This window comes from Centruroides vittatus, unplaced genomic scaffold (assembly GCF_030686945.1).
Source record: "Centruroides vittatus isolate TY-2023 unplaced genomic scaffold, ASM3068694v2 contig_3093, whole genome shotgun sequence".
Classification (NCBI taxonomy): Eukaryota; Metazoa; Arthropoda; class Arachnida; order Scorpiones; family Buthidae; genus Centruroides; species Centruroides vittatus.
In genome coordinates this window covers 327,603-338,971 of record NW_027121991.1, presented here as the reverse complement: position 1 = coordinate 338,971, position 11,369 = coordinate 327,603, and the positions used below count along the sequence as shown (strand labels likewise).

The following is an 11,369-nucleotide window of genomic DNA, read 5'->3' as shown; positions in this document are numbered from 1 at the left end:
CACGTCGGCTTTTGCACCCGGTTTCTTGATCGCGTTACCATTTCGAACTTTGGCGCCCGTATTCTGAATGGATGGCTCTCGCATAATGTAGCCGCAGAAAAGCCGGGAGATTTTGACACCCGGTCTACCGGTGCGCGGAACAAAGATACGGTTTAAGCCATCGGCACGCCGGCGCCCGAACACTCGAATGGTCCTCAATCTGTTCCCCATACTGATGAAGTATTTCTTATATATAACACGAAGTATACGACTTATACTTCGTATATAATACGAAATATAAGTTCGGAGGCATTTGAAGAGGGTATCGGTAAGGATAAGAACGTGCGGAGGACACTACTAGTCTATACCTCAAGAACTTGCAACTAGTTGGAACTCCGGTCGACACCCGTCCATAATTGCGCATTCATAAATATAATGTATTGCGACACTCTCTCCACACGTGGCAGTTAGGCGGCGTTCGTTTATGGCCACCACATCGAGACGGGAGGAAGGTGTCGAGAGGGTGTCGACAGGGGAAGGGAGTTGATCCGAGTATTTTCGCATACGAAATAATTCGTTTATTTCGGAATATTCTGTTGTTAATTTACATTTATTGTACAGTACATACGTATGATTGCGCGAATGGGGAGGAGAGACTGTGGTGACGACGAGTTGTACGCAGAAGGGAGGTGGGAGTAAAAAATGAAGTAAAATCTGTCGTCGCAATATGTACCCCTCTCCCATAAGTGGAACCGCCCGTAGTCAGCCGTGCCCGATGAACCTCCTCACCAATGTTCCCTCTAAGCTGCGCGGCCGCGCACTGCTCAAATTGTTGTCGCGCACGAGAATTTATGTGCCGCGCAGGCGAGCATGCGCATTGATTTAAATTGTTGTTTACGTATTTCTCACTCTGTCTGCAACATGATTATTGCTACGTATATTTCGATTAATTAAATACATTAAATCTTTGATAAAAGGTAATATTTTGTCTGGAAGTATGTTTTAAAATGTATTTTAATCCTCGGGGTGCCTGGTGGGGTCTGAGAGGTCCGACTCATTTTCAAAACTTCATAACTATTTTAATATTTGCGTTAACGACTTAAGGTTATCAGTAGCTTCAGTTCTCTTCACGCGCTCGCGATCCCCACAAAATTTTTAGTTCATCGCGCGATATTCTGCGAACAAGACGTAGTCGAATAAGTGCCGGGCCTCGCAGACCCCACCAGGCGCTCCGCGTTGCAAAAGTGTAAGTAATATTTTTTGTGTTTGTTTGATTTTTAACACGTTTACGTTGTCAGTAGATAAACGTTTAAGCAGCTACTGAGCGTCTGTAAAAAGTGATCCGGATTTATTTGCATGGAACATGCGAAATTACTATGGGAAAAATGCCCGAATTCTCGATTTCAAATTTTAACCGAAGAAGATTAATTTTTATGCCTTAACAGATAGTTATATTATGTGCCATTAAAATGAAGCCAAAATACTTAAATTATAATGAGATTACGTCATGATTTCTAGAAAACAAAGTTAATATTTTTGTTACAACAAAAAAGTTAACGTTTTTTATTATGTAGTCGTGTGAATAAATATTTCACGTAAATCAATGATTATTAAGACATATTTAAAATAAAACAAACTTATTATATATATATATATTAACATAATGTTAGAATTATCTTTACAAGGCATATAATGTAGTGTTTTATTTTGGAGTCTCTGAGACCCCACCAGGCGATCGGCAGAAATTTCTTCACCAGGCACCGCGAAGGTTAATCTCTACTTTATAATTAATTATTTTAATTTTTATAGGAAAAAATAAGATTTTATATATATATATATATAGGCACAGAAAATTTTTGCTCGGAGAAGTACATGTTCCGCTCAGCTACAAAAACAATTAGAGGGAACATTGCCGCTCACGTGTGCAACTCGGTTACTCCGTCCGGTAGTAAGTGGCCCGGCAGAGAGTCTCGGGCGACCAGAAATATTCGACGCCCGGCGGAAGGCTTTCGCTGCCCGAACGGAGGGTAAAGGTCGGCCGGACTTACGAAAACTCGTGAAATACGGAGAGGCGCCGACGACACGACCTTCGGCGACGAAAAAAGGCTTTATAACACGATGTTCCGCGTGTACAATAACGCCGGTAATCGGGGGCCTGGCCACTTTTCTACGGCATCAACGACGCCGGTTTTCTAAATTTGCAGAATGAGTTCACCCTCACAATTAACTTTATCCAACCGAACCGAATCGTTTTGTAAACGGCGGAAATAAATCAATGCCTTCCGTCCTTCGGACCACGAGTGCTCTCTAATGCCGAACGATGTTTGCGTGTTCCCGCTGGGCTGGACTTTGTCCGTAATCCGAAATATTCCTGGAAGGAAGCGACCGAAAGAACGAAGCTTTCGAGAAATTATATAACGCGCTTTCGTATTTAGCCGATGAAGACACAACGGTGTCCGCGGATAGTCAACGCGTACAGAATTTTTCGGAAGCGGCGAAGAATCTCGTATTTCCTGTCGACGTTTTACCAAATGAAAAAAATAAACGTCACTCGTCCCTTCTTTCGCTCACCTTCTGTTGTTTTACTTTCCCGGCTGTTATGCCTACGTAAGGGAGGAATGCATTGGAATCGAGTCAACTTTCACCTTCCGACTTTTTTGCAAATCTCCACGTTTTGATACCTTCCGAACCACCCCCAAAAAAGTAAGAAAAAGGCTACAAAAAGTTTCCTCGGATATTTATATATGTATGTGCGTGTGTGTGTTGACTTCTATTTCGTTTAATATCTCGGAATGGGATGAAGATTAAGAAACGAAATTTGGCACGGTAGCTTTTGTATGAATTGTATGGTGCGACCAAAATTATTGACACCTTCAAATGCCGGGCTGCAAATTTTAATCGTATTTTTAATTTATTTAATTTAAAATATATCCTCTCCGTCTCACACGAATAGTGTCTTGCCCCTTACACTACCCTTTTCCCTATATGAACAGACTCGTGCCGGTCATCTATGTAACCTCATTCTGGAGGAAATATTTGGATCGGGGCCCGCTATCCTTAAACGTTTCATATCGTGTCTGGACTTTTATCTATCTGACATCGTTCTCGAGACCAAGGAAGGACGGACAGACAGGAAAGGGACGACTGTAGAAATTTATAGGTTTACAGTCTTTTTTCTTAAATTGGAGCTCAACAAAATGGTCTGCGGTATCGAAAACGTTATTGTTCCACGTGTCGTGAAAATTACAAGCAAGAAAATCAATTAAAAAATACTTACTGTAGTAATATGCAGAAATATCAATATTTTGATGTTGACAAATACGACGTAATAATCTAGTACTAATTCGAACTTTTCCGTCTCAATTGGTATCCGGGACGTAGGAACCGTTAACGAGTGATACGTACACTACATTAGAAAGTTGATAAAAGACGACGGACCAGGCGCATAGCGGAGGAAGCGATGGATTACTTCAGAATATGCGGGTTAAGAAATACAACGATAAAAGTACGTTAAAATATTGACGGAACACGCGTGCAAGACGGAAATAGACTCTACACCGTAGTTCTAATAATCGCACGCAAAATAATCGCACGCATTGTTTCGTTTTCTTCAGTTTTGGTTTTGTTTTTTCTTTGAGCGACCATTCGTGGAGTTGTTACGTAAAGAGCCACGGTTCGCAGTAGAAAACTGAAAGAATTCGATTTATATTGTAGACTTACCGATAGATACATAGACCTATATTGTTTTTACGTGTTTAATAAAATTCTGCCTTACATATTTTACAACTCCACTACGTAATTGACTTTTTTCCACAATAAAACATCCGCCAACTGTAGATACTTTCTCCTAGTCCGTTATCGAAATCGGTTATAACTGTTCAGGAATTAGCGCAGTATATATGACAGGTTTCTGTGTATTCGCAATCGCTCTAGGCCTCTAACAATGGGTACAACTTTATTCGATATTATAAAAGAGCTCGCGAGCTTTACGCGAGACGACTAGCAGGCCCACCAGTGGCCAAGCGGTCTTCCTACCCCGAATACTGGCAGTTCGGTCGTGGGTTCGCGCCTCGCTGGGACAGGCCACGTGGAATTTTCCGGATTTTCTCCACGTTTGTAACGCCTAAATAGGGACCAGTTTCCCTTAAAAAACTTTCCGGAAGGCGACCTCCCTAGGCAGATAGCCCGAGTTGCCATAACAAACAAACAAACAGAGACGACTGGCGCACCTCTTGGCGGAATGCACAGTGGCGCAATCTCGGTCGAAACGTATCCGTTGCACTCCCGTAGCCAAATTATAGCCACGACAATAACGTAATTCTGCCGTATAGTGGCTTAATTAATGGACTTTTCGACGTAACAAACGAGTCCGTAATAACGGATAATGGCGATAAAATGAACTTTCGTTATAACGGATTAATCTCTTCGGTCCCGTGGACGTCCATTATATCGAACTCTCGCTGTAATCTTTATGGAATTTGGTTAATGTTACCCTTGGTGGCAAGATGGCCGCCATAGGGATTTTTCCCTACATTCTACACGGCGACGGGGAAATTTTTTCCTCTGATCACGTGACCGATGCGTTTCCGGTCGCCGACGTGGTCTTCTATGGAGACTGCGCGTTACGCACTGTATCGTAATAACACGACCTAGTAACTCCTATACTATAATAAGCTAATTCAACCCTATTTTAATAGAAATAAAAACATTTTTTTTACTCACGTTGATTGTCTGTCATTTCCCTTTTTTACTTTTCTTCCGGCCTTTAGAATTTTGATCTCCGTTTGTTATAGATCTTTTTTTTCCCCCTTTAACGGCTTCGTTTACTACTGTCGATGACTTCTTATTTCTTCCTTTTTTACTCGCGGTGGACGATGTTTCATTATCCTGATCCTTCTCTGATTTCTTTGAATAATTCTTCTTCTTTTTGTCGACGTTTTGAACGGGTGCAGACGGAACCGTCTCGGGTTCAACCCATTTCGGAGTTTTTCCTGTCCCTGGATAAATCATAGCAAGATGTTCGATGAAAGTTTGAAATCTTTCTCCGGCAGTTTTTTTAGGCCAGTCCATGAACTTCTTGTACATGAACAGATACATGTACGAGTCCGATAAATCGGTTGTGTAATGCTTTGGCAGGTGTTTTTTATTTTTTAGGTATCCCCATAAGCGTTCTATGTTTTGAGTGTGGTCCCCTGTCTTCGGATTCACGAAGTTTTTCGAGTGATTTACAGTTCTATGCACTACATCCACGCCTTCGATGTCGTCAATGTGGTTGTACCCCTTCCACTCGTCGGTTATTATCAAACTTCCCGAATTGACGTATTTGTAAACTATCCAGTTTAGAGTTTGTTCGGATCTGTCGTTTACCTGACAAATAAAACAGTTCCCGTCCTGTCTACATATGCCGCCCACAACCCATTTCGTTGATTTCAATAACCTGCCTTTTTCGTACTTCCTTTTGCAAATGACAGTTTCGTCGATCTCTACGATCTTATTCGGCCCACCTATTTTGAAGCTCGTCATGTTACTTAGTGATATCATCATTACTAGACGTATGTGATTCGACCAATCCACACCAGCTTTTCGAGATATCCCGGATGCTAAAGCCGAAATGGTAGCTCCACATTCTAGACATAGGTAGTGCCATATGAATGACAAGATACATCCCCAGGAAAGACGACCGCACTTGCTTTTAAAAGTCCCTTCGTAAACTGAATATTTAACTCCACACGAACTGCATCTTAGAAGACATTCATTTCTTTCTCTTCTGTAATATAATTTGCATATCTTATCGCACGCAGAACACGTCGACTCTATCTGCTGTATACCTAATTTGACCGCAAATTTGAATGCATTATCAATTGCCGGGTTCAATCCCAATTCAGAATAATCTGCTTCCATCATTTTATAAAACTTCCTTGTAGTACATTTTGCCCATAATTCCTTCGAACTGAAATCAACGTCGCCCATGACTAGCACAAAATTAGTAACCGCCTTGAAAAAAATATCCTTAGTACCGAAGTTACTAAAAAATAAAAAAAAAACAATTTAACAAAACAAACGCGCAAAAAGAAAGCAATTTCGTATTGTTTGTACTTGTAAAAAATATAAATTACCTCTTTAACAATTCGGAAAGAACAGATATTGTAAAAAAAAAAATTCTATGCCAACAACGAACATGCACCACACCACTGTCTTCTACACTCCCACCAAACAAAATTTGCATAATTCGACGATCTCGGCACCAACACATTACGTCACAACATTTCCAAAGAGCTCCCTCTCACGTCACAAACGCGAAATCGCGCGTCTCCGTTTCGAGGTTACAGGAAACGCGGTCGCCACGTCGAACGCAGGGAAAAAAATTTTCCCCGTCGCCGTCTAGAATGTAGGGAAAAATTCCCCCGGCCGCCATCTTGCCACCAAGGGTAACATTAACCTGGAATTTATATGGTTTATATACGTTTCCGCGCAAAAATCGAACACTACGAGCGTAAAAGTTATTTATTTCTATTTTTCATATCACTTAAAGATTCTTGTTTTCTAACCATTTATTACGCTTCGTTACACGTTGAATAAAAGATTTCTTTAGGCGATAAACAATTTCTTTTTTAAAAAAATGTTTTTCGCATATTTTCGTACGTATCTGGTCGCTCGTATTATATTGGCCTATAAATTAGTGATTAGTTGCAGTCGTTACGTCGTTTCATTTCCTTGTCTGGCTTTGGATCTTATCTGATTTTCACAACTCCGCCATGCAATTTCATTAAACACGCCAGTCTCGAGCCCGGAAAAAGGAGGAGGATTGTTTAGACGAGTGTCGATGCGTTAACCATAAAGCAACAACACGAACGAAATCTGATGTCAACACAAGCAAAATATAAAAGATGCCGACCGGACGTCGTCCGAATAAACGAGAACCGCGACACCAACCGAACAATCGGAGTTGGGTCGAAAAAATGGCTACCGAAAATAAAGCCTCACCAGCAACACGCGTCCTTTCAATAGGAACTTGGAATGTCAGAAAGTTATGGTCACTTGGCTCTTTCGGAAAGAAATGAAGAGATATCAATGCGACATATCAGGCTTAGTAGAGATGCGTTGGACAGCATCGAGAGAACTGAGTGGGTGGTGAAGTCATGTGGTGAGGAAATAACACAAGGCACGAAGCCGTTGTTGGATGTTTGAAGCAAAGCCATTTAATATATCAGTATATGCACCTACCCGAAATAGCAGCGAAGACGAGATCGCCCTTTTCTATAAAGGTCTAAGCACGATGATAAAGAAAACACCGCGGAGAGATGTGATCGTCATTGGAGGTGACTGTAATGCTAAGATTGGAAATAATAGTGAAGGTTGGGAAAGAGTAATGGATAAGTATGGGTTTGGAGCAAGGAATGAACGAGGAGAAAGACTACTCGAAGTTTCTCTCGATCACGATTTAGTGATCTGTTACACCAAATTCTAGCAAAAAAACTGTAGAAAATGGACGTGGTGATCGAGTGATGGAACGACAAGAAACTCGATCGATATGATTTCGATCCAAAGGAGATGGTCGACATCAATTCGACAGTATCGAACATTTCAGGGAGCCGACATCAATTCTGATCACAGCTTAGTCATTGCAAACGTAAAGATAAAACTGAAGAAGAAAGTTAATGCACATTTCTAAAAGAAAAGAGACATTTCAAAGCTGAAACATGGGAAAATAGAGAGCGTACATAGAAATACACTAGAGAAGAAAATAAAAACCCTAGACTCTAGACAAGATGAAAGAGCTAGACACAAGAGTGGAAGAAATAACAAAGGAAATAGGAGAAGCAATCGAGCAGACCCTACCAGAAGAGGAAAAAAAATCAACAAGTAATGGATCGCAGAAGAGACCCCAAAGATTGTCCAAGAGAAAAGAGCTCTTAGACATTTCTGAAGAGTTGGAAAAACAGTATAAAGTGCAATGAAGTGAAAAAAGCAGTTGGCTAGAAGATCAGTGCAGAAACATGGGAAAATATTATGAAGAATGTAATACCAGAGAAGTATATAAGATGATCAAAAATGTCAACTAGAAATGGAAACCAAAGCAAATGGCAATCAAAGATGAGAAAGGAGAGGTTTTAGTGGACGGGTGGAAGTCCTACAGAGGTGGACAAGTTATTGCTCCGAACTGATATAAGGAAACGTTAGATAAAGATGAATTAGAAAATCTAGTAGATGAATTGAGGAACATATCGCCACCAAGTGTTCAAAATGAAAATGACATTACGAGGGAAGTAGTTGAAAGGGCAGTGAAACGGTTAAAAGACAATAAGAGTCCCGGACATGACAAAATCACAGGAGAAATGATCGAGCATGGAGAAGAAAGCTTAATTGGCCGAGATACATCAAGTGTGCAATGAGATATGGAAACAAGGAAAGACACTATAAATATGTATTCCGAGACCGTGTCTTCTTTTATTTGTATTTATATTCACTACTAGGTGTATTAAGATAGATATGGAAGAACCAGAAATAAAGATGTAAAAAAGCCTTGTGTCTCTTAATACACCTAGTAGTGAATATAAATACAACGAAAGATACCTAAATAATGGACAAAATCAGAATTTGTGAAAATACATAAGAAAGGCAACACGTTGCTCTAACAAGCCACATAGGAAAAATTCTAATGATGATCTTAAAAGAGAGACTAAGTAGTTTGATGAAAGAACACTTAGCAGATGAACAGGCAGGTTTCGGGAAAGACAGAAGTACAACGCAGCAGATACTACATTACGACTATTAGTTGAAAAGGCAGGAAGAAAGCGGAACGTCTACTCCCGCTTTGTGGACTTTCGGAAGGCATTTGACAGGATAGACCAAAAAGCCACCTTGGCAATGTTAAAATCTTACGGAATAGATTATAAACTAATAAACGTGTTATGTTAATGATAGTGTAGAAGCATCAGTGAGATTGTGTGGGGAGCTAAGGAACTTGTTCAAACCAAAAAGAGGAACCAGACATTTACAGAACACCCGCATCTTCTCCCGCGTGCTGTATGCCCGTGAGATACGGGTAATAACAAAAGATATGGAAAGAAAAATATTACCATTTGAAAGACACTGTACAGAAAGATGTTACAAATAGGGTGGATGCAGAAAGTCACAAACGAAGAACTTTATAATAGGATAGATATGAAAAAGAATCTCTTACAAAAAATCATACAATGAAAACTTCAACTGTTTGGACACATCGCAAGAATGAATGAAACAGAAAAAGACTCTACTCTAGTGATTCTCAACCTTTTTTCGTCACGGTACACTTAATAATTTAAAAATTCGGCGGCAGACACGGTTACTTCGGCGAGTACCGGTGACGTCGTAACAGTGATTTTTAAACGCAGTTGGTAATTTAGGTAACATTTTCTAAACGCCTTGGTAACTACCGGCAGTTACCGGGAACACCGATTACAAATTTTCAAACGCGCCTTAGAAAGATAGAACCGATTGGACTACTTGTCTGACGTCGCTTATGTATGGGTATTCGCAGTGGCGGCACACATCAGAAATCTCGCGACACACTAAAGTGCCGCGGCACAGTGGTTGGAAATCACGACAATCACTGCTCTAGTCTATGGTATTATGGACGGATCTAACAAAAGGGACGGACCATACAGAGAATGTATTGATGACGTGAAGAAGTGGTGTGGAACGAATGTACGGGCATTGAGAAAATTGGCAATGGATATGGAAAGAATTGCTGGAAAAGGCATCAGATACCAACGGGCAATGAGTTCGGGGTTAATGATGATGCTTTTTCACTCGTATTGCTCGTACGGATTTGTGCTGGACAGCGCTTTGTATTCTAAAATAATATACAACGTTCTAACCAACGTTCTACGGTTTTAATTGAATTTTAATTTTAAAAATTAATTACTATAAGTACCGTACTGGATTTCGAATTTATTTCCAAAAAAAAACCAGTTAATTTTTAAAATTTATAGCGTATTGATTAATCTATTTTTCTATCAGTTTGATAGAAGAAGAGATTACTATATAGTTTCAAGGATTTTTCCAATTCACGAGGCCAGTCGAAAAAGAGAGTGAGAACGAATTTTTTACTCGTTACTGGGTCCATGTCGATACTACTTTTTTCGAAGAAGTCTCCTTCCTTAGAAGGTGGTTCGACGAATAGGTCAGGAAACATTAGTTGTATTGAGTAGAGTACTAAATGTTTGGTTAAAAAGTCTGTCTAATATTCGACAGTATCGAATAGTAAAAGATATAGTGCCGGTCACAGTCGGATCATACGCACGTCGGACGTAATGTAATGTTCTTTTCCAGAAGCTATAGAGATAGGAATTAAAGCGGTCGAGTTTAGGTAGGAACTGCACATCTTGATGTATGGGTCGAAACCAGCGCCTGTGCAAAATGTTTCTCGATGTCTGAAATAAAGTTGCTAGTGATATCGACGCGAACTTCCGATTCCCAACTTCATTTTCCAGATGTGTTCCTTCACGGTTTTTGGTGGAAGGATACCGTACACAAAACGGCTACAGGAAGCAACGGCAGCAGTCCTCGTAGGAGTGTCAACCTTTTCGTTTCCAAGGATATTTTCTAACCCAATAGAGGAAGTAGTAGCACCTACAAAAGATGACGGTATTCAGGGTCTTTCTGACAACAGGACTCAAGATGCCTCAGTTCCGAAGACCCGGGACAGAGAAAGAGCTGTCAGATTGATACTCACACTAAGGCTCTCGGCAGTCCTTTCACACCACCGAATGGTCCCGTGTATGGCAAAGAGCTCCGCCTGATACACAGTGCAGCCCGGATTCAGGAAGCCAGATCAAGAGAACACTTTTCAATTATCAACTTTTGTGGTGTACGGTACGTACACCACAAAGGCACAATCTGAGTCTTCCTTATTCTTGAAACCATTAGTATAGATCATATATTCAGTATGATTAAAGCTCAGAGAATGGCAGCACGAGCAGCATCATGAGGCAAATTGACGAGAGCATTCCGAATTCATAAAGACAGAAGAGAAATACATTGGTCTAATGTTGATATTATTGCCTCTGCTGACTTGGCGGCGTACGTCGAGTAGAGATCGAGTGGCAGTTTCCCACTATAACCTGCATCGAATGTTAAGAAATTGTGGATTAGGCTTTAGTGACCTGACTTTTAAAATAGCTTTTTTCTAGCCTGCCGAAGTTGTGACTATGACGACAAGCACCGAGACAGACAGAAGATGCGTAGGAATCCTAATGAAAGAATAAATGCAGCGTTGGAAATCAAATCAAAGACATTACGGTTAAGTCCCCTGTTGGACAGCGACACGACGAAGGGCATTAAAAAGAAGCTGCTTCTATCAATAATGATTCTAACTTAACTTATGGTCGATTACCAGTTCGAAAAAT

The 11,369-nt window shown here is 40.5% G+C and overlaps 1 protein-coding gene across 1 annotated transcript in view; it reads left to right on the top strand.

Annotated features, from left to right (window-relative positions):
* The first annotated feature begins 7,748 nt into the window (after nucleotides 1–7,748).
* Nucleotides 7,749–11,369, top strand: part of LOC136973156 (uncharacterized) — a 42,416-nt gene continuing 38,795 nt past the window's right edge. Inside the window, exon 1 of the mRNA XM_067267855.1 lies at nucleotides 7,749–7,921. Within this exon, the coding sequence (XP_067123956.1) occupies nucleotides 7,749–7,921 (173 nt within the window). The remainder of the gene's footprint in view (nucleotides 7,922–11,369) is intronic.